Genomic DNA, 25,440 nt, shown 5'->3' with positions numbered 1-25,440 from the left:
ATTTACAAAGATAATTTAAATAAAAAAAGACAATTCTTACAAAATAACAAAATTATGCGTAATATATAAGGAATGTCTCAAAAATAGTACTTTATATTCTTAATTGACACAAACTTCAACAAAAACAATTGAATGTTACATTAAGAATTTCAGAAATGAAAATATTCTGCCTAATCTACAAAGTTAAACCTTCATTATAAAAATACAAAAGATGGTCAGAAATTTCATACCTATAACTTTCAAGAATTCTATCTTCTTTTTACTTTTCTCTATTGATAAAAAATTTGAAAAAAAAAAATGATGATAAATTCTTTTTCCATCAAGTGAGCTATAAAATGAATGTTACTTCTGTCAGATCGAAACGTGTACACATATTGATTGTTGCTAGTTTAATGGTTAAAAAAAATTATTTCATACATCTTGTAAAATGGATCACCTAATTGATAATTTGCCCTCATTATTTAAATTATATCCCTCCATCTTTCAAGGAAAATATAACAAGAGTGCACACACTGATATGTCTCGCCTTCTTTACTAATCATTGATATCATGTTGATAGTCCTTATAATAAAGCTTTATTACAACTGTCACATAAACTTAACATAAACCAAGAAAACTAAACATTGACCTTTGAACCATGAAAATGAGGTCAAGGTCAGATGAACATTGCCAGGTAGGCATGTACCGCTTTCAATTCTTCGTATCAACAAATATAATTGACCTATTGCTTATAGTTTAAGAAAAACAGACCAAAACACAAAAGCTTAACACTGAGCAATGAACCGTAAAAAATAAGGGCAAGGTCAAATGAAACCTACATGAATGACATGTAGATCATGAAACATTTCCATACACCGAATGTAGTTGACCTATTGCATATAGTATTAGAAAAAAGTTCAAAAATCAAAAACTTAACTTTGACCACTCAACCATGAAAATGAGGTCAAGGTCATATGACACATGCCAGGTAGACCTGTACACCTTACAACCATTCCATACACAAAATATAGAAGACCTATTGCAAACAGTATAAGAAAAACAGACCAAAACACAAAAACCATAACCACTGAACCATGAAAATGATGTCAAGGTCAGACGACACCTGCCAGTTGGACATGTACACCTTACAGTGCTTCCATACACCGAATATACTAGACCTATTGCTTATAGTATCTGAGATATGGACTTGACCACCAAAACTTAACCTTGTTCACTGATCCAAGAAATGAGGTCGAGGTCAAGTGAAAACTGTCTGACGGGCAAGAGGACCTTGCAAGGTACGCACATACCAAATATAGTCATCCTATTACTTATACATGTAATAAGAGAGAATTTAACATAACAAAAAATCTTAACTTTTTTTTCAAGTAGTCACTGAACCATGAAAATGAGGTCAAGGACATTTGACCTGTGACTGATGGAAACTTCGTAACATGAGGCATCCATATACAAAGTATGAAGCATCCAGGTCTCCCACCTTCTAAAATATAAAGCTTTTAAGAAGTGAGCTAACACCGCCGCCGGATCACTATCCCTAAGTCGAGCTTTCTGCGACAAAATATGCAGGCTCAACAAAAATAAGGAGATGTGGTATGGCTGACCAAATGACATGTATGCTTTGAAACTACAACAAATAATTTATGAAATATCTTACAAAATCTAAGAATGCAATTAAAACAGCTGACAAGTACAAGCAGACATGTATATTTTCAAATATAATTTGGTTTTCTCAAATAATTTTGGCATTTCTCTTTTGGCATATTGGTTTACATAGGTACAACTGGTTGGATTTTTATAACATCTGGCCTTTAAAGAAAAAAATAGCTCAAATTTTTCAAAAAGAAACCCATAACGCTTAAAAAGTACAGCATTTATGTAACAGTTCAGAAAATATGAAAATCAAACACATAACGTATGAAGTAACAGATACAAATTCTTAGTTTAAAAAGTAAGGAAGACATGATGGTAGCACCAATTGAGAGGTCAAGGTTTCAAGTCACTGTTGCTATGGTTACCATATTTCACATCTGTGAGCAGGGTTCATTGGAGAACCTTTGGGACAATTGAAGGCTTTAGAAAATGCTGGAGAGTTGACTGCTATACCATTGGGCCTGAAAATAAAATATATCACATGTTTAAAGTGATAAATCAAATGTAATAGACATTTTTGTCATCAGATATAGATTCAATATATTTGTTCCGTTTATTTAACTTTTGTTTCAGTTTAATATGTTTCACATTATATTCATATTTCACTTGACAATTTGCTTTCTGTGTATTTAGAAACAGACATTTCTTTTGTTTTGGTTATTAATAAAAGTATTTATATTTTTTAAAAATCACACCATAAATATTTTAATCAGATATATAGAAAGTGAATTTAATATCTAAATGATATGAGCTGGATCAGATAGAAATCGACCTTATTCAAGTAAACATATACATGTACATGGAAAAGACTTTAATTGATTGTGTAGCATTAAAATACGAAATACAGAGGCGGATTTGAAGGGGGGGCCCAGCCCCCCCCTTTTTGGGAAAAAAATCAGTTACTTATATAGGGAATCACTGAAGCGTGACTGGAGCAGGGCAGTCAGTGGGCCCCCACTTATGAACATTTTTAGACCCGACAGTGAAATAAATGATGAATGTTGGTCTATTTAGTAGGGTCATGAAGTACACTCATATTTCAAATAGTAACATAATGTCAATGACTGGGTATAGAGGGTTTTTTTTCAACCTGTTAATAGATGTATTGATATTCATTTGCAAAAGGTCAATCTTTGCAAAAGGTCAATTTCTATCCGACGGCAGCTCATATATATCCTCAATATCTACCTAATAGGAGCAGGGGAATGTACATCTGTTAATATTGACGTCCTGGCATGTGCTGGAGTGTAGTATGAACACCAGATCTAAAAACAAGACAAAACAAACATCAAAACTCACACCACATCTTCCTATATCTATGTAAAATTTGCACGCTTTTTTGTACATTTTTTTTTTACAGCTCTCTTTTTCATACTTAAACATGTTATAAATTTTGAAATTTCCCATTGGAAACAAGCTTTAGAGCTATCATAGGTTATCCCTGATAAAATATGATTCTAACATTTAGTTTACTTGTCTTTTCACTCATAAGAGTTTTTTTCACGTATTTTCTTTACAAAATATGACAATTTTTCTAACCCATGACTTGAATCTCAATCCAATAGTTCTTTTAAATATTTGTTGAATACATCATAAAATAATCTACATTCTTGCAAAGTTTTCAAATTTTTATCAATCTAATAAACACCCCCCCCCCTCCTCTCTGCCCATATCTAACTAACTTCTTTGCATATCATATATTACCCTTACTGATTCTGTAAATAGTTAACAACTTATTTCAACTCCCGTTATAAACTACTTATTTAAACTCTGGTGGATAGTTGTCACATTTGCAAGCTCATACCACATCTTTTGTGGATTCATTATTATTCATTGGATATCAATTTTTCGTGGATTTAGTAGGTATAGGGAAACCACAAATTCAAATGTTCAATGAATTACTAATTTGCTGTATCACTAAATGCATACTTTTAGAAAACCTTGAAATTAATGTCCATGAAAAAGCAAGTCTTCCTCTATCCACGAAAATTGGTACCCCTAAAAAAATGAATCTGCAGTAAAATACAAACCTGTCCAAATCCTATAAAGTAGAGTTGTTCTGGTGTTAGGTTTAACCCAGGGAATGTCTTGATGTCCTCTGGTTTCCATCTACTAAAAGCTGTATACCCTGACTTGACTCCACCGTTGTCTGCTATATTCTCTCCTATCGTCCTATCACCCTTTATCTGAGAATAAAAGACAAAATCAAGAATAAAAGCAAAACTTCAGATAATGGAACTTGAAAATAAAAGCAATTCTTGAAAATACAAGAAATTTTGGGAATAAAAGAAAAGTGCGAGACTTAAAGCAAAAGTTGAAAATGAAAATGAAAACTTGAAAATAAAAAAATATTGTTTTTTGTTTTAAAACAAGAGTGCACAAGCTGAAATGTCTCACCTTCTTTATCAATCACTGATATGATGTTGATTGTCCTAAATATAAAGCTTTATTACAACTGTCACATAAACTCAACATAAACCAATAAAACTAAAGATTGATCAATGAACCATAAAAATGAGGTCAAGGTCAGATTAACCATGCCAGGCAGACATGTACAGCTAACAATTCTTCTATACAACAAACATAGTTGACCTTTTGCTTATAAATGAAGAAAAACAGACCAAAACACAAATACTTAACACTTAGCAATGGACTGCGAAAATGAGGTCAAGGTCAAATAAAACATGCGCAACTGTCATATAGATCATAAAATATTTCCATACACCAAATATAGTTAACCTATTGCATATAGAATGAGAAAAACAGACCAAACACAAACTTAACTATAACCACTGGACCATAAAAATGAGATCAAGGTCAGATGATACCTGCCACTTGGACATGTACACCTCACAGTCCTTCCATATACCAAATATACTAGACCTATTGCTTATAGTATGTGAGATATGGATTTGACAACCAAAACTTAACCTTGTTCACTGATCCGTAAAATGAGGTCGAGGTCAAGTGAAAACTGTCTGACCTTGCAAGGTATGCACATACTAAATATAGTTATCCTATTACTATAATAAGAGAGAATTCAACATTACACAGCTTTCAAGGTTTTCCACCTTATAAAATAAAAAGCATTTAAGAAGTTAGCTAACACAGCTGCCGCCACCAGATCACTATCCCTACGTCAAGCTTTCTGCAATAACAAAAAAGTTGCAGGCTCAACAAAAATCATTCAGTATCTGTCAGAACTTTTAATTGTAGATATTCTACTGTTTTTGTTTTGACAATACTATCAGAGACTCTTGAGTATTTAAAAAGCTTGACATTATACATGCATTGTCAGACAGCTGTCTATTTCATAGACTATATGTTTGCCTCTAGAATTTAGATGTCTTTTTGTTTTTAGGCTGTTAAATTATCTCATTGATGAAGTCCCACAATTCCTTTTAATCATATCAAGATAAAAAGTGCAAACCAACCAAAAGGGCATTTAAAACTACAAACAAATTTATGGTCAAAAGAACTTGGACAAAACAACATTGCAAGGAAATATTGGAATACAACTTACATTATACCCTTGGTATGTAAACATGGGAATACAACTTACATTATACCCTTGGTATTTAAACATGGGAATACAACTTACATTATACCCTTGGTATTTAAACATGGGAATACAACTTACATTATACCCTTGGTATTTAAACATGGGAATACAACTTACATTATACCCTTGGTATTTAAAGATGGGAATACAACTTACATTATAGCCTTGGTATTTAAACATGGGAATACAACTTACATTATACCCTTGGTATTTAAACATGGGAATACAACTTACATTATAGCCTTGGTATTTAAACATGGGAATACAACTTACATTATACCCTTGGCATTTTTAAACATGGGAATACAATTTACATTATACCCTTGGTATTTAAACATGGGAATACAACTTACATTATAGCCTTGGTATTTAAACATGGGAATACAACTTACATTATACCCTTGGTATTTAAACATGGGAATACAACTTACATTATACCCTTGGCATTTTTAAACATGGGAATACAACTTACATTATACCCTTGGTATTTAAACATGGGAATACAACTTACATTATAGCCTTGGTATTTAAACATGGGAATACAACTTACATTATAGCCTTGGTATTTAAACATGGGAATACAACTTACATTATAGCCTTGGTATTTGAACATGGGAATACAACTTACATTATGGCCTTGGTATTTAAACATGGGAATACAACTTACATTATACCCTTGGTATTTAAACATGGGAATACAACTTACATTATAGCCTTGGTATTTAAACATGGGAATACAACTTAGATTATACCCTTGGTATTTAAACATGGGAATACAACTTACATTATACCCTTGGTATTTAAACATGGGAATACAACTTACATTATACCCTTTGTATTTAAACATGGGAATACAACTTACATTATAGCCTTGGTATTTGAACATGGGAATACAACTTACATTATAGCCTTGGTATTTAAACTCTGAGTACTGATCAATCATACACTGTGACTTTTGTATAAATCCTTGACTAGATCCGTTGGTCCACCAATTCTCTAAATTGCCATATTTGTCAAAATGTCTTCCTGAAATGATACAATTTAATTATTCTTAAATCTTAATACCATTACATGTACTTATCTTATAATCAACTTTCGCTCAGAGAAATCTTTGTAAAAATATTGTTATAAAAAGTTGTAAACAATTAAGCTCAGAACACTTAATCATCTGCCATTACATAAGATCAGACATTTTAAAAATCTCATGGCAAAAGAGATTTTAAAACTACCTCAGTCAGACTTAGTGTTGAATATTAAATTAAAGATTTGGTCTTACAAGCTGGCAATTTTTTAATTTAATTTAACATATATATATGTTTCTCTCATTTTCCTGTTTAACTATTTTTTTACCAATTAAATGCATGTTTTCTAATCTTTAGTCTGGTTGTTGTCTCTTTGACACATTATCCAATTTAATTCTCAATTTTATGTGTTTTGAACAGAAATGCAATTTCACAAGAAAATATGCCCAAATCAATAATTTTCAACTTGATCATCAATATGTGGCCCCTCCACAAATCAACAACCAACCAATAGAATTACCTAATCATCAATTCCATGTCCTCCCCTTATTAATAATCAACCAATAGAATTACCTTAATCATCAATTCCATGCCAGGGACAAAACTTAAAGTCGCCCATGGCTCCTAAACTAAATAGAATAACCTTGATCATCAATTCCAGGCCCCTCCCAAAACTAACAATCAACCAATAGAATAACCTTGATCATCAATATGTGGCCCCTCCCAAAATCAACAATTAACCAATAGAATTACCTTGATCATCAAATCCATGTGTCATTTCATGTCCCATGACAGCTCCAATAGATCCGAAGGAATAAGATCTGCAAATAATATTTAAAACATTTGAATACTGTAAATTCAGAAATTATTGCGATGTTTTTATTATTGCGAAAAATGTGACAGGGTTATCATCGCAATAATTAAAACGATTTTTTTTTATATATATGAATCAATTAGGATTTTTCTGAATATCGCAAAAATTATAATTGCATTTTTGTCTAAAATGACAAAAGCGCAATAATAAATGCATGCATAATTTCTGAATTTACAGTCATGTTTAGTCATCTATGTAGGTTTTCATACTAATAATGTAACTTAACATCTGTTTGATAATTTTTCCTTTTCAGGATTGATTGATTAGTGTTAAATTTATGCCACTTTCAACGCAATTGAGCTATTTTGTGGAGAGAACTATGACCTTTGGTAGAAAAACGGATCATCCTTGTTAATTAAAGTGAGATTCAAACTCACAGCGTTGATGTTGGCTGGCGATTGATACAGTTGTAAGACTAGGTGCCACTCTGTCAGATGGCAACAAAGGCCACGTGTCCCTTACAAGGAGAAACCATCAATATATAGGACCTCTGTAAGTAAAGTCTTGTATATTCAATCTTTCATCAAACCCACAACCTCCTTGAATTTAACACTAACTCAGCACCTGAGATCCCTTCCAAAGTTTTTTTGGGGGGGTTTATGTTGCTTCCTTTCTATGGTGTGTTTTGTTTACTGTTGTTTTTCTGATTGTCTTTTTCTTTTTGAACCATGGTGTTGTCACTTTACTTTTCAACTTTGAATGTCCCTTTGACATCTTTTGCCTTTTATTTACGAAAGCACCTTTCTATGAGAAAGAAAGCACCTTTCTATGAGACATAATACTTACAATGGAAATTCTGGATCATAGAATGGTCTCTGTAGAATACCAGCAGGAAACACAATTTTATTCAGTTGTGGCGTGTAGTAGGCATTGACAGCATATGGCATCATGTCCCATCTAAAATACAAAATATAAAAAGTCATGTTAGTGATGTCCCCTTTGAGCATATGATTAATCGTGTACAATTTCGGATTTTTTTCTTCATAAAATCATATATAAAATCATTTTATGTAAAAGGAATAATTTATTATACTCAAGCTTTCAACAAAATATATATCCTTTTGCAAATTTTATTAAAATAGGCATTGACAGCATATGGCATCATGTCCCCTCTAAAATACAAAATATAAAAAGTCATGTGAGTGATGTCCCCTTTGAGCATATGATTAATCGTGTACAGTTTCGAAATTTTCTTTGAAAACAACATATACATAAAAAGTGAGTTGATCTGCGTCAGATAGAAATTGACCTTATGTAAATGATGTTAAACTATTTCAGGTTAAAAAATATCCCTATATGCATAATCAGTAACAGTAAAAATTGAGTTGATAATTAGAACCCTACAAATCAGACCAAAAAATATGTTTAAATCATGTTCTAAAATCAATTGAAGTCTTATACTTGTACTTGCATAAGGTTGACTTGTACAGGACACGGCTCAGATTTTATATTCAGTATGTACAGCTATCAACAAAATATATCTTTTTGCAACTTTTATTTAAATTAAGCTCAACTTAAATTTAGTGCTTGTGTTTAAATCTGACTGACCTCCTTCTTGTGCCCACTGTTTTTCTCTGACAAAAATTAGTTAAGAGAAGGTAAACAATTATGGAAAAAAAATGGTTTTCTTCAATGACAAACTTAAGATTGGTATACAGCCCAAGCCAAAGCAAGAGACACCATCTTTGAAAATGTTGGCAACTAATTATAGCTAACAGATTAAATTCCACATTGCAAGAGTTATTTCCCTTACATGTCTTAACTTCTACAGACTTACTCTGATCTATCTGGGACGGTGTTTAGTTTTCTCAGCACCCTGTCTACCTCAACTTTTCTATGTGACAAATATGAGTCAAAAAATCTGTCCGTACTAATTGTCACCTGTAAATGAAAACAGTTTTTGATTTTTTGCCAAAGGAGTAGGTACAGTAAGACCCCTTTTAAGCCCCAAAATATAGCAAATTTACAAAAATGTTAAAATGTAAACTTTTAGTTATTTTTTGGAAAGTAGAATGCTTCTGCTACATAAATATGGGCTGTTTTTGACTAAACAATGCACATATATTGGGTACTAGCATCATTAGTCTTGCTTAATTACTGAAATCTTCACAATTTTAGCTTTTTAGTTAAATTTTAGATGGTTTCCGTCTTAAATGAAAGTGGCCGCATTTGTGTTCATTCTTTATATTGAAATGTACGTAGAAAGGTTGAGGATGAACACGGACGCGACCACTTTCATTTTTACAAAAAAACATCTAAAAAAAGACATTTTCTGACATATTTGATAGATTTTTCATACCGGTATTTAAGCTTGAATCAGAGCGTTTTTTATTACTTAATCAGTTTGAGGCCAAAATCGGCCCTTTCTTTTTCATAATTTTTTTTCTCACTAATTTAACTTACATTTTCATAATACTTGTCTAGCTCTGTGACGTTAAGGATCCAGTCGGGGTATCCAATCATGGGGGTAATGTATTTTAACTTAGCTTGAGCCTTCTCTCTCGTCTCTTTGTCCATCCAATCAACTCCAGGCATATTGTCATAAAATGCTGCAAGAACTCTATCTAGTATATCCTGGACCTATTATACACCAATAATACATATAAACCATAAATATGTCACTGAAGTAACCCCAGGCTAAAAATAGCCCAATTTGTGTTAATTTATCTATTTCTATAAACATGAATGTACAAAAAATATCAGTTAGATTTTTGATTTTTCAAATGCTGGTTACAATATTGTTGAAAACCAGTTTTAGTGGATTATATTGGTATAAATAAACAAATTTTCAAAATTTCGAATGGTTTAATTGTATGCATACATAAGTCTATCAAGGAATGATCCAAGTTTTACATATTTGCAATAATTTATATTCCCATTATTTGTCTACTTGCAAAAGTCATGAAACAAATTGCTGGTGAAAATAAGTTGGTTTGGAGTACCCAAACAAACAAGTGAAACTGCGAGCTACTGCTCACTGATGATACCCCCGCCGCAAGTGGATAATATTAATAGTGTAAAAAATATGCAAGTGTTCGGTAAACAGGAAGTTGTCAAGTGATGAATGTGAAAACGCATCACACGGTATAGCTGACTTATATAAATCCTGATACCAAATTTCAGAAATCCTTGTACTGTAGTTCCTGAGAAAAATGTGACGAAAATTTTCAACTTGGCTATCATGTGTAAAATCATACAAGTGTTCGGTAAACAGGAATTTGTTGAGTGATGAATTTGGAAACACATCACACGGTATAGCTGACTTATATAAATCCTGAAACCAAATTTCAGAAATCCTTGTATTGTAGTTCCTGAGAAAAATGTGACGAAAACTTTCAACTTGGCTATCATGTGTAAAATCATACAAGTGTTCGGAAAACAGGAAGTTGTCCAGTGATGAATCTGAAAGTGCATCACACTGTAAAGCTGACTTATATAAATCCTAAAACCAAATTTCAGAAATCCTTGTATTGTAGTTCCTGAGAAAAATGTGACGAAAATTTTCAACTTGGCTATCATGTGTAAAATCATACAAGTGTTCGGTAAACAGGAAGTTGTCGAGTGATCAATCTGAAAACGCATCACACGGTATAGCTGACTAATATAAATCCTGAAACCAAATTTCAGAAATCCTTGTATTGTAGTTCCTGATAAAAATGTGACGAAAATTTTCAACTTGGCTATCATGTGTAAAATCATACAAGTGTTCGGTAAACAGGAAGTTGTTAAGTGATCAATCTGAAAACACATCACACGGTATAGCTGACTTACATAAACCCTGAAACCAAATTTCAGAAATCCTTGTATTGTAGTTCCTGAGAAAAATGTGACGAAAGTTTCATGGGACGGACTGACTGACGAACAGACGGACTGATGCACGGACTGATGGACGGACTGACGGACTGATGGACAGACAGAGGTAAAACAGTATACCCCCCCTTTTTTAAAGCGGGGGTATAAATAAAAAAACTCATCCTGAACATGTAAAACAAACTAGATATCATTGAGATGGGAGCCATCTCTGTGGGCCCCGCTGTCAAAAACGTGGGGTAAATAAGTTGTATGGATAATCTGATATGAAGCATTATTTGAAGTTATTACATAGTCTCATGTGTGATTTTATTCTAAGATTTTAAGTTAAAACTGATAAATATTCTCAACTTACTTTCATAGTATAATAGTGATATGACTGCATGATGTGAACTCATTGTTGACTACTCTAAGGTGACTTCTGGATATATGGATTGATGTTTGAACAATATGTTTAAAGGTGCTGCCCAATTGATATTTGTCACATATTTTTAGAATTATGCCTTCAATATATTATGACCCACCACGTATAAAGTATGAAATATTAACAGTTCTCGAGAGGTAGAGCGGACACAATTTGTTAAGAACAACGAACGGATGGACAGACCGACGGACTGACCTTTGACCTAGGATGCATACATTATGACACATTCTCTGGTGTTGGTTAATATATATGTTAAGTTGAAAATGTTTGTCAGGTATAAAGTATGAAATAATAACAGCTGTCCTCTCAAAATATAGTGTGGATCAAATTTGTTAGCGATGGACAGACAAACAGACAGACAGACCTTTGACCTAGGAAGTGGTACATACATCATGACACACCCTCTGGTGTTTGTTAAAATGGATGTCAAGTATAATATTTGAAATCATAACAGTTCTCAAGATATAGAGCGGACACAATCTTCACAACTGGACACTGGGTTGTCAACTGAAACCAGTTTTTTTGGCGTTGACCTTTGACCTAGGAAGTTATACATACATCATGATACGCCCTCTGGTGGTGGTTAAAATGGATGTCAAGTATAAACTTTGAAATCATAACGGTTATCTAGATATGACGCGGACACGATCTTCACCACAGGACACGGGGTTGTCAACTGAAACCAAAGTTTTTGACCTTGAACTTTGACCTAGGAAGTTGTACATACATCATGACACACCCTCTGGTGTTGGTTAATAATCATGTTAAGTATTAAGTATAAAATCATAACGGCAGGGGTGTGGAAATATTTGTTGTGAGCACTTGTCCCCGGGCAAGTGAAACCTAACATTTTACTTGTCCGGAAAAATATTTACTTGCCCTGATGATCTCAATAAATATTGAAGTATTTCTTGTTAGCTAATATATGATTCTTACTTTGCACTGTTGTGCATCATCCATTTGTTTATATGTGTAAAAAAAATAGGAAAGTAGGAAATGGGTTAACATCAATGGGACAGAAACCTAACAGCAAACCAACCAATGAAATAACATGTAAAGGTCAATTTTGCAGCAGTTTTGATAAAAATTGTAGCCAGTAGGTACATATACTAAATTTGAAGAGAGTGACTGATAATTTGAAGAAATGTAAACTGTAAATAATAGATAAAACTATTGATTTTGTGGTGTTTCTCTCAAATGACACACTTGTTTTTTCTTGATTATTCATTATTGTCTTGATGGGCAATTAAAGTGTCCATTCTTTTTACCATTTTGAGAACAAATAATGTTGACCTTTCAAACTTTTATAAAATAAGACAAAAACTTAATTTATTTTCCGAATTTCCATAGATAGCAAGGGGCAATCTGATATCCACGATGTCTGAAATTCTCGCTTCCATTTTTATTTTTTAAATACTCTGTGTCCTCAAATTGCATTTAAGGTTTTCTACTCGACTCATCACTCTTTTTGTCTTGCTTGCCCAGCTTTTTATTTAGTATTTATCAATCTGAATCTCGATACAAAATTAAAAGAAATGACACTTCCGGCAAATGACGGACAAAACCTAATAGACGATCCCAGGTCAATGGACAAAGCCAATGCAATGTTACGCGACTCGGGTTCGCATACTTATTTTATTTATTTTGGTAATCGATCTATTTCCGGTATCATGTAATATTTATCGTCATGAACATTGATGTTTTTACTTGCTGAACATTGGTTTCTCTTACATAAATTAAACATCTCTATACGTTTTGAAATTAATTTTATGTTTTTGTTGGATTTGAACTTTGTCTTGTGTATTTTTTTACTTGTCCACGGGCAACCAAGACAAAAATAATTACTTGTCCGGTTGTTCAAATGTACGAGTCGGGCGAGTCGGGCATAGCATTTCCACACCCCTGAACGGTCATCTAGATATGGAGCGGACACAATCTTCACCAAAGAACACAGGGTTGTCAACTTGAACCAAAGTTTTTGACCTTCACCTTTGACCTAGGAAGTTGTACATTCGTCATGACACACTCTCTGGCGTTGGTTAAAATGGATGTCAAGTATAAACTTTGAAATCCTAATGGTTTTCAAGATATAGAGCGGACACGATCTTCACCACAGGATACAGGGTTGTCAACTGAAACCAAAGTTTTTTTACCTTGACCTTTGACCTAGGAAGTTGTACATACATCATGACACACCCTCTGGTGGTGGTTAATATACATGTAAAGTATTAAGTATGAAATCATAATGGTTCTCTAGATATGGAGCGGACACGAAAGTGTTACGAACGGACAGACTGATCACTATAGGGTTAGGCGGGGCCCTAATTCATTGCAATCAATCATACTGACCTCACTTCTGCTGGACTCAGAGAAATGTTGTTCCACGTACATAGCCCCAGTGGCAAATCCAAACACAGTATTTGTTTTATCTACACATCTTTGTGTCAGGGGATCTAACTCCTTCACACCACTCTCAACCTTATCTAAGATCAATGCTGCTTTGGAAAACTTCAGGGGAAGAAATCCCATAAAATACTGGACAGCACTCCATACCATGTAATTAGCTAATAGTCTGAAAATAAAAATGTGTGAAATTTTATCACTGTTGAAAGTTATTTTTTTGGGAACAATAAATCTTGCATGTTCCTCTGTGTTTGATTTCAAGGTTTTGCTAAAGTCTGCATAAATTCCTTTGTATAAAATTTTATTTTGTTGAACATTTGAATTCATCCTTCCAGGTAACCATGAAAGCCACGAAAATTGGTATCCAACGAACAACAATGAATCCACAGAATCATACAAGCATAGCAAAGAGCTACAGGACTGAAACTTTCTTCTTTAGAGTTGTCTCCCCAAACACTGGTTTCCTTATTATAAATTACAGCTCTTTCGTCACTTTGAAAAAAACATGAACAATTTTTTTTAAACATGTTCTTCCACAAAAAAAGAAATGTATAAACTATTCTTTTTTTAATTTTCTTTTTGTTCAAGCTTAGGTAGCCTAATATTTGGTTTTTATCATGTTGATCTGTTGAAATCTTAGAGAAATTATCTCCCCTCATTAATTTACTAATTTGTATGTTGGTATTTAGGACACACACTTGGAAAAAATTAATCTAATTTTCAGAATTCAATATTTTCTTTCTCTTTAATAATTATTTTCTTAAGATCTGAGCCTGTAACCAAAAATTTATAGGCATCACAATAAATAATCACTTGAGCTGTAATGTACGACAGTTTTAAAAATAATAAACAAAACTTGTATTCTACCCCTATGTTCTATTTTTATCCATGTGGACCATCTTGTTTGGCAGGCAAGATCATCAGAAACATTTCATAATGTGAAGGAGAAGATTTTTGTAAAATTAACGACGATGGTCGCCAAATTGATGACAAAAGCTTGGGCCTTCAATAAATACTACAAGATAATAATACTTACTTTTTATTGGACAATGTTTTCAGCATTATTGGTGCTAGTTTGGTGAGGTAGTCTGGAGTGTACACTATCACATCTGTATCCTCTGCTAATTTATATCCCAGAAAGTTCTGTAAATATTTACTCAAGTTTATCTGAAATAGACCAATCAGAAATAAGTTTAAGTATCTATAGGCCTCAGTCAATCTCAAATAGACCAATCAGAATTATGTTCTATATCTTCAGACCTAATTAAGTCAATCTGAAATAAACCAATCAGAATTTAGTGATGCATTGACTTGAAGTAAATCTGAATTTCATTTCAAATCATGATCAGTGTATACTAAATAAATTTTTTCTGAAATATACCAATCATAATAAGTTTTTTATACACTGAAATTTTTGCATACTAGAATTCTCCTTTAATATAACATAATATGAAGAAATATTTTTTAATTTAAAAAATTTATTTAAGAAATAATAGATGTGAGCTATACTTTATTGTAGTTTTAACATGAGTAGGCATTATATTCGTGATTATTTTGCCAAATGGATAGTGAATTATTTCAATTCTGAATAGGACAATTAAGGTAATTTCTATGTCCAATAAGTATAGGTGTAAAAGCGTTTGTGAAGCCTCTTCCATGAAACTCCCTTTTTTGTTTGTGAAGAAGCAAACGGCTGGAACTGTGATTTTTCAGAGAGAGGAGTTTGAACAGCCAGCATGAACAGTTGTCGTATCTAGGTCAAATATGTCAAATTCGGAAAGCAACACATTACAGTCATAATAAATGAATTAGTAACATCATGTGCACCATTTAAAAGTTTGAAAGTGTTTTAAAGGTAAGGAAATATATTAAGTGCATTATATTTGATAAAATTCATTATTCTGAAGAAGTCAATATACGCATGTGCAAACAAATTTTATTGGATATAGAGCACTGGTTTGTTCACAAAGCAAAAGAAGCATGTCATATTATAATTTCTAATTACTGAGGCAGAAATTCAAAGCATCTTTAAATGAAATCAGAAATGCCTTAATAGTAACTGTTGCTTGAGATATTCAATCAACTGTGTCTGGTGTTTCAAAACAGAAAATTTACTTACCCAATTACCCATAATTCCCTGCACTTCTTTAAGTGTCATCTTGTGGTAAATCAAGTCTGGCTGCCTTAAAATTTCTTTTGGCACAAATATCTGAAATCATCAACATCTTTTTAAAGAACTGCTGTAACAAACAAACATTAATAATTTTTAATGACTTTTTGCCTTGGACAGCTGGTGATAGTTATGTTTGGGCAAATATCCAGTGTAATCTTAATTGATAATTTTTGGAGCAAATACAAAATTTAAATCCTGGTATCTAAGATGATTGATAGAAGAAGATGTGGTATGACTACCACTGGGTCGATGCCACTGCTGGTGGATTTTTTTTTTTATTTCCAGAGGGTATCACCAGTTGTCAGCACTTCTGTGTTGAAATGAGTTATCATATTTTATAATTATAAATTATCTGCTTATAAAATAGAAATCGATATACAAAGGTTTTTCTACCTCAGGAATTGAGGTATTGGGCAAAACTTTATTTGGCTTTTTAACTCTTTTTGGTTCGACCGTCACTGATGAGTCTTTTGCAGACGAAAGGTTCATACGACACAAATACAAAATATCAATCCTAGTATCTATGATGAGTTTATTTATGCCCATTGATGAATATTAAGATATTGTAAAGTCACTCATTGAATATTTTTCTACATTCAAATTCTAGGTTTCTATAATTGTGATTATCAATAGGTGTAGGCAAAAAATTACTACGCAATCTTTCCTCACAAACGTCAACATACTTCAGATAACTGTTTCTCAAAGTTATAAATGTCCTCCATCTTTTGTTGTGTTTCGTTGTAATCGCCACCAAGATATTGACCAAGCGTAGCACCAAAGTCCAGCATAGCGTTACGGAGCTCTGTATAACTGGAGTAAGTGGTGTTATATTCTTCCTCAGTCTTTAATGTGAGACCAGGCTGAGAAAACTGAAATAATTCAAACATATTATAAATAAATTTCCTAAAAATCCATTAAAAATAGTGTGGATTCATTATTATTTGTTGGATAACAATTTTCTTGTGTTTCTATTGTGCAGGTGAACCACAAATACAAATATTCTAATGTTTTGTGAGCAAACATTGACAAAACCATGAAATCATATACCCATGAAAATGCAAGTTTTCCTTAATCCACGAAAATTGATACCCACAAAAATAAATGAATCCACAGTAGATAAAAAGTGCTCAGAATATTAGAGGTAATTTCCTAATACTTGTAACTTGCTTTGGTTGTATAAATTTATGATCAATGATTGTTATTAAGATTAAAGCAAATATATCATTTTAAGATCACAATTAGTTAAATTGTTCAATCAAATATTTGGTGTAATATTTTTTTGTTTAATCTCAGGCCATAGTTTTTTTATTTTTAGTTTTACGAACCCTCCTACCCTAATTTTTGCCAAATAGGAAAAAAAATTAAATTAAAAATGTTGATTTTTTTTTTTTTTTCACCTCCGACCCAGTGTTTTTCATGCAAAAAAATTTTTTTTTAGTTCATAACTGCATGAAAGAATCTAAATTTATGCTCTCGGTGATTAAGTAAGTTGTTGCACATTGATTTTCAATTCAAACCTTGTCAAGAAAAAAAAATAGTTGTTACACTAGTAGAAAATCTCCTGGTGAAATAAAAAAAAATATTTTAATATTGACGGTTGGTATTAAAAAAAAAAAATCAGCAGCAGCATTTTTTTTCTTTTTTTTTTTCGTCCTCCTATCCATTGGTTTTGTCAAAAATTTTCGTAAAACTAAAAATACAATAACTATGGCCTCAAATAATTTACAATGTCATATACAATGAAATACCTATAACACTTACACTTAGAACATACTGTGAGCTATTCTTATCATCAATAGTAATACCAATATCAAATAAAGGAGCAAAATTATAGATGTTGATTTTAGCTAAGACATCTTCCAGCTTCCATTTATTCTCATCAAACCCTGTATTAGTGACAGTCCAACCTCCTATTGCTTTGATGAACTGTAAAATATTAAAAATATCATATAATTGATTACTGCAAATTCAAATTTTTGCACGCATTTATTTATGTGAATTTTTTAAAATTAACAAAAATGTGAATTATTATTAACTGTTACAAAATTTAGGAAAATGCAGGTTTATGTATTTGATATCATAACACAAGAAGATGTGTTATTTGCATTAATAAAAGCCTCACAATTACTTCTGCATTTATTAATTTTCATGTAAAATATTTGTTTATTTTAGATGTTTTCTATTTGAGTGTTAGGTTACTGTCTCTAACCCTGTGATAACCTAAGAGTGGATCTTCTTGATGGACTGTGGAAAAAATATTCTAAATATAAAAATTAATTGATATAGTATCGTGTACTTGGCTGGGGGACTATGGTAAGCGCAAGTAACGAGAGACGAATAAACTGTACGTTGTTCAAATCAATTTTGTTTGTTTCATCTCCATGCTTCTGCACTGGCAGACGACAACTCAATGTAATCATTATAGCTAAAACATGTTCCACATTTTCTGACATAATAGTATAAATTGTGTGAGGCAGTACCGATAACCAGAAGACCCTAAATAGGAATATAACAATAGAAAACATCTGAGTCAGTAATAGAAAAGGACTTTTGTTTTGAAAAACTATAATGTAACACATCAGAACACATTTTAAATCTTGTGGATAACTGTAATACAGAGTTTTAGAATTTTAATAAAAAATATATGTTTGATTTTGAATATACAAAATGTCTTTTTATTTGGCTGTCATTTGGTTCAGTGCATATATGTATTACCAAAAAGAAATTTCTATGCTGTAATAATAGATTATCTTTGGTATGGTGGAAATGACAAAAGCAATCAAGTGGAGATGACCAATGATAATCTCTTTATCGCTATTTCATCTATGGCGATGTTGTTAATTTCATTGACAACAGACACATGCTTCTTAAGTTTCTGGAGATAATTTTTCATATCATGACTCCACTAAGAAAGGGAATTATCAGTCAGCAAGTTCAAAGGAAAATTTCGTAAAATAGCGATAATGTCAAGAATGAAAACTCTTTCATTATATAACATTTACATACAACTAAAATTTGTCATAAAATATAGATTTTATGATAAATATTCTCTAGACATTTCAGGGGTTACTACTTACCTGAGTGAGGGGTTCTGACCCCAATTCATTAATCTTTGATGTATCTAAACACATTTTATAATAAGTCTTCATTTTCTGTACAGTTTCAGAGTGCTGCCCTTTAATGGTTGTAGAATTGGATTGTAAGATCTGAAAATGTAGAGTATAGGATGAATGATATATATAATTGTTGTATGTCCAAAGATCTATGGTTAATTCTATATGCCTTAAGCTACCCCAAAACTATAACATCACATTATTGGTTAAATCTTTATTGCTTAGGATGCTTTTATCCAATCACCTTTCACACAGTGTCTGGAATACTACCCAGATTGCTTCAGATTCTAAAATGGAAAATCCTATGGTTTTAAATATAAGAAATTGAAACTTGGACTAACTTATCATCAGAGAAAAGTTACCATAATTTACCAGTCATTTCATTTGCTGTAAATTCAGACATTATGGAGTACATTTATCATTGAGATTATAAATTGAAGTGTACAATAATAGGAGACTTATTTATTATTGGGATTTCATGAAAATCTGTGTGCTGATAAACATGATGAATGGATCACTTATCTGATTGCCAATTCTAATTATTGCGATTCACAGTCATACTTATTCTGAAAACGATAAAAATCACACAATAGTTTATGAATTTACAGTAACTAGTATTCATGCACTTGGCAAAATCTGTTAAACTTATTTTGGGGTAAAGGTTTTGCTAAATATTGAAAGCCATACTTAAGTTGTTAACATCAATGTCATTTGGTCTCTTGTGGAGTGTTGTCTCATTGGCAATTATACATAAAGAAATTGTAATGGAGAATTTCCAATTTTTTGTTTTTTACTGAGAAGTTATCTCCCTTATCAGCCATTTTATAGACATTTACCTTTCTGATGTACACTTTATTTTGATCAGAAACTACAGAAAATATGTTGTATTTTGGTCGACTATCTGGAATGGTGACTGTGTTCTCCCAATTACCACAGATAAACTGGTAGAAGTCCTGACAGGGGTCTGCAGACAGATTCATCTGAGCTGTGATATAGGAGCTAGAATGTACACACTCAGGCTTCGTACAAATCTACAAAAATAAAGAAAGAGATGTGATGTGGGAGCTAGAATGTAAACACTCAGGCTTGGTACAAATCTACAAAAATAAAGAAAGAGATATGATGTAGGAGCTAGAATGTACACACTCAGGCTTGGTACAAATCTACAAAAACAAGAACCTACAAAAACAAGAAAAATAAGTGTTTTTCACATATATCTGATATTATAAACAAGAGGCTCTCAAGAGCCTGAATCGCTCACCTGAATTTTTTTGGTTTAATCTCTCATCAATGATTATTTTTGCTTTTCAATTTATTTAAATGTTCTTTGAATCGTCCTATTTTCTTCAAAAGCAAAAAAAAATCATTTTCTCCTATGTTCTATTTTAGCCATAGGAGCTATGTTTCTTGACATGCAAGGAAATGAAATATAAAATTTATACTAGATACTCTGAAACTCTGAAACTCATTTAGCCTAAGTTTGGCTGAAATTGATACAGCAGTTTCAAAAGAGAAGATTTTTTAAAGTAAGTCAACATGATGAACAAATTGTGAAAAAAGTCTTTAAAGGGCAATAACTCCTAAAGAGGTCAATTGACAATTTTTGTCAAATTGACTTATTTGTAGATCTTACTTTGCTGATCATTTTTGCTGTTTACAGTTTATCTTTATCTATAATAATATTCAAGATAATGACCAAAAACTGCAAAATTTCCTTAAAATTACCAATTAAGTGGCAGCAACCCAACAATTGGATGTTTGATTCATCTGAAAATTTCAGGGCTGATAAATATTGACCTAATGAACATTTTTACTCCATGTCAGATTTGCTCTTAATGCTTTCGTTTTTGAGATATAAGCCAAAAACTGCATTTGACCCCTATGTTCTATTTTAAGTTACGGTGGCCATGTTTTTTGAAGGATCAAAAATCAAAGCACACACTTTGTGCAGGATAATCTAAGGAACAATCATGCTAAGTTTTAACCAAATCCATTAAGTAGTTTCAGAGGAGAAGATTTTTTAAAGTTAGCAAATATGATGAACAAATTGTGAAAAATTGTCATTAAAGGACAATAACCCCTTGAGGGGTCAATTGACAATTTTGGTCATATTAACTTATTTGTAGATCTTACTTTGCTGATCTTTTTTGCTGTTTACAGTTTATCTTTATCTATAATAATATTCAAGATAATGACCAAAAACTGCAAAATTTCCTTAAAATTAACAATTAAGTGGCAGCAACCCAACAATGGTTTGTTTGATTCATCTGAAAATTTCAGGGCTGATAGATCTTGACCTAATGAACATTTTTACTCCATGTCAGATTTGCTCTAAATGCTTTCGTTTTTGAGATATAAGACAAAACTGCATTTGACCCCTATGTTCTATTTTAAGTAACGGTGGCCATGTTTTTTGACGGATCAAAAATCAAAGCACACGATTTGTGCAGGATAATCTAAGGAACAATCATGCTCAGTTTTAACCAAATCCATTCAGTAGTTTCAGAGAAGAAGATTTTTTAAAGTTAGCAAATATGATGAACAAATTGTGAAAAATTGTCATTAAAGGACAATAACCCCTTAAGGGGTCAATTGACAATTTTGGTCATATTAACTTATTTGTAGATCTTACTTTGCTGATCTTTTTTGCTGTTTACAGTTTATCTTTATCTATAATAATATTCAAGATAATGACCAAAAACTGCAAAATTTCCTTAAAATTAACAATTAAGGAGGCTCGCAGGTATAAAATTTTCAGAAAAAAATCAAACATTCATTTTTCTTTACAAATTTTATTAATTACCTTTAGTAGTTGTTACTTTATCTTATGGTACAAGAATTTAAAAAAAAAATCAATACATGTTGGTACCAGGTGACTTTTAAAATTTAGATATCATTGAAAAAGCTCTAAATTATCTCCCTTTGGTGCAAAAATGCCATTTTTTTGGCTAAGAAATTAAATATCTTTTTTAACTCATCGGTGACCTATATTTTTTATTGTTGTTTTTGAAAAGGTTGTACATAAACTGAATAATTGTAAAATTTAACCAATTTCTGTAATTTAGTTGTTTTTTAATTTCGATATTACCAATAGTTCTCCTATTAGTTCATCAGAAAAAAAAGGACATTAACAAAAATGTATGCTTTTTTCGAAGGCAGTTTGTGAGCGTAAATGCACGGTGACCCCATTTTTTTTATTTCATTTTTCCATTAGGTATAAGATACAGTTAATTTATAGAAAAATATAGAGAAATCCTATATTAAATAAAAAATTTGATATAGACCCGCGAGCCCCCTTAAGTGGCAGCAACCCAACAATGGTTTGTTTGATTCATCTGAAAATTTCAGGGCTGATAGATCTTGACCTAATGAACATTTTTACTCCATGTCAGATTTGCTCTAAATGCTTTCGTTTTTGAGATATAAGACAAAACTGCATTTGACCCCTATGTTCTATTTTAAGTAACGGTGGCCATGTTTTTTGACGGATCAAAAATCAAAGCACACGATTTGTGCAGGATAATCTAAGGAACAATCATGCTCAGTTTTAACCAAATCCATTCAGTAGTTTCAGAGAAGAAGATTTTTTAAAGTTAGCAAATATGATGAACAAATTGTGAAAAATTGTCATTAAAGGACAATAACCCCTTAAGGGGTCAATTGACAATTTTGGTCATATTAACTTATTTGTAGATCTTACTTTGCTGATCTTTTTTGCTGTTTACAGTTTATCTTTATCTATAATAATATTCAAGATAATGACCAAAAACTGCAAAATTTCCTTAAAATTAACAATTAAGTGGCAGCAACCCAACAATGGTTTGTTTGATTCATCTGAAAATTTCAGGGCTGATAGATCTTGACCTAATGAACATTTTTACTCCATGTCAGATTTGCTCTAAATGCTTTCGTTTTTGAGATATAAGACAAAACTGCATTTGACCCCTATGTTCTATTTTAAGTAACGGTGGCCATGTTTTTTGACGGATCAAAAATCAAAGCACACGATTTGTGCAGGATAATCTAAGGAACAATCATGCTCAGTTTTAACCAAATCCATTCAGTAGTTTCAGAGAAGAAGATTTTTTAAAGTTAGCAAATATGATGAACAAATTGTGAAAAATTGTCATTAAAGGACAATAACCCCTTAAGGGGTCAATTGACAATTTTGGTCATATTAACTTATTTGTAGATCTTACTTTGCTGATCTTTTTTGCTGTTTACAGTTTATCTTTATCTATAATAATATTCAAGATAATGACCAAAAACTGCAAAATTTCCTTAAAATTAACAATTAAGGAGGCTCGCAGGTATAAAATTTTCAGAAAAAAATCAAACATTCATTTTTCTTTACAAATTTTATTAATTACCTTTAGTAGTTGTTACTTTATCTTATGGTACAAGAATTTAAAAAAAAAATCAATACATGTTGGTACCAGGTGACTTTTAAAATTTAGATATCATTGAAAAAGCTCTAAATTATCTCCCTTTGGTGCAAAAATGCCATTTTTTTGGCTAAGAAATTAAATATCTTTTTTAACTCATCGGTGACCTATATTTTTTATTGTTGTTTTTGAAAAGGTTGTACATAAACTGAATAATTGTAAAATTTAACCAATTTCTGTAATTTAGTTGTTTTTTAATTTCGATATTACCAATAGTTCTCCTATTAGTTCATCAGAAAAAAAAGGACATTAACAAAAATGTATGCTTTTTTCGAAGGCAGTTTGTGAGCGTAAATGCACGGTGACCCCATTTTTTTTATTTCATTTTTCCATTAGGTATAAGATACAGTTAATTTATAGAAAAATATAGAGAAATCCTATATTAAATAAAAAATTTGATATAGACCCGCGAGCCCCCTTAAGTGGCAGCAACCCAACAATGGTTTGTTTGATTCATCTGAAAATTTCAGGGCTGATAGATCTTGACCTAATGAACATTTTTACTCCATGTCAGATTTGCTCTAAATGCTTTCGTTTTTGAGATATAAGACAAAACTGCATTTGACCCCTATGTTCTATTTTAAGTAACGGTGGCCATGTTTTTTGACGGATCAAAAATCAAAGCACACGATTTGTGCAGGATAATCTAAGGAACAATCATGCTCAGTTTTAACCAAATCCATTCAGTAGTTTCAGAGAAGAAGATTTTTTAAAGTTAGCAAATATGATGAACAAATTGTGAAAAATTGTCATTAAAGGACAATAACCCCTTAAGGGGTCAATTGACAATTTTGGTCATATTAACTTATTTGTAGATCTTACTTTGCTGATCTTTTTTGCTGTTTACAGTTTATCTTTATCTATAATAATATTCAAGATAATGACCAAAAACTGCAAAATTTCCTTAAAATTAACAATTAAGGAGGCTCGCAGGTATAAAATTTTCAGAAAAAAATCAAACATTCATTTTTCTTTACAAATTTTATTAATTACCTTTAGTAGTTGTTACTTTATCTTATGGTACAAGAATTTAAAAAAAAAATCAATACATGTTGGTACCAGGTGACTTTTAAAATTTAGATATCATTGAAAAAGCTCTAAATTATCTCCCTTTGGTGCAAAAATGCCATTTTTTTGGCTAAGAAATTAAATATCTTTTTTAACTCATCGGTGACCTATATTTTTTATTGTTGTTTTTGAAAAGGTTGTACATAAACTGAATAATTGTAAAATTTAACCAATTTCTGTAATTTAGTTGTTTTTTAATTTCGATATTACCAATAGTTCTCCTATTAGTTCATCAGAAAAAAAAGGACATTAACAAAAATGTATGCTTTTTTCGAAGGCAGTTTGTGAGCGTAAATGCACGGTGACCCCATTTTTTTTATTTCATTTTTCCATTAGGTATAAGATACAGTTAATTTATAGAAAAATATAGAGAAATCTTATATTAAATAAAAAATTTGATATAGACCCGCGAGCCCCCTTAAGTGGCAGCAACCCAACAATGGTTTGTTTGATTCATCTGAAAATTTCAGGGCTGATAGATCTTGACCTAATGAACATTTTTACCCCATGTCAGATTTGCTCTAAATGCTTTCGTTTTTGAGATATAAGACAAAAACTGCATTTGACCCCTATGTTCTATTTTAAGTAACGGCGGCCATGGTTTTTGACGGATCAAAAATCAAAGCACACACTTTGTGCAGGATAATCTAAGGAACAATCATGCTAAGTTTTAACCAAATCCATTGATTAGTTTCAGAGAAGAAGATTTTTTAAAGGTAGCAAATATGATGAACAAATTGTGAAAAATTGTCATTAAAGGACAATAACCCCTTAAGGGGTCAATTGACAATTTTGGTCATATTAACTTATTTATAGATCTTACTTTGCTGATCTTTTTTGCTGTTTACAGTTTATCTTTACCTATAATAATATTCAAGATAATGACCAAAAACTGC

General features: G+C 31.7%; 1 protein-coding gene across 5 annotated transcripts in view; it reads right to left on the bottom strand.

Moving 5' to 3' along the window:
* LOC134719101 (endothelin-converting enzyme homolog) overlaps positions 1-25,440 on the bottom strand; it is a 63,282-nt gene continuing 37,842 nt past the window's right edge. For all 5 annotated transcript variants that reach the window (XM_063582046.1, XM_063582048.1, XM_063582049.1 and 2 more), the window contains exons 4-18: positions 19,868-20,062; positions 18,996-19,124; positions 17,680-17,844; positions 16,602-16,787; positions 15,865-15,954; positions 14,782-14,912; positions 13,692-13,914; positions 9,512-9,688; positions 8,886-8,989; positions 7,895-8,005; positions 6,988-7,055; positions 6,114-6,238; positions 3,681-3,836; positions 2,839-2,915; positions 1-2,111 (exon numbers count right to left, since the gene is read on the bottom strand). In XM_063582046.1, coding sequence (XP_063438116.1) covers positions 2,012-2,111; positions 2,839-2,915; positions 3,681-3,836; positions 6,114-6,238; positions 6,988-7,055; positions 7,895-8,005; positions 8,886-8,989; positions 9,512-9,688; positions 13,692-13,914; positions 14,782-14,912; positions 15,865-15,954; positions 16,602-16,787; positions 17,680-17,844; positions 18,996-19,124; positions 19,868-20,062 — 2,037 coding nt within the window. In that variant the 3' untranslated portion in view covers positions 1-2,011. The remainder of the gene's footprint in view (positions 2,112-2,838; positions 2,916-3,680; positions 3,837-6,113; positions 6,239-6,987; positions 7,056-7,894; positions 8,006-8,885; positions 8,990-9,511; positions 9,689-13,691; positions 13,915-14,781; positions 14,913-15,864; positions 15,955-16,601; positions 16,788-17,679; positions 17,845-18,995; positions 19,125-19,867; positions 20,063-25,440) is intronic.

The sequence above is a fragment of the Mytilus trossulus genome, chromosome 5 (genome assembly GCF_036588685.1).
Source record: "Mytilus trossulus isolate FHL-02 chromosome 5, PNRI_Mtr1.1.1.hap1, whole genome shotgun sequence".
NCBI classification, from domain to species: domain Eukaryota; kingdom Metazoa; phylum Mollusca; class Bivalvia; order Mytilida; family Mytilidae; genus Mytilus; species Mytilus trossulus.
Note: the sequence above shows the minus strand (reverse complement) of the source record. Positions and strands in the feature narration are given on the sequence as shown.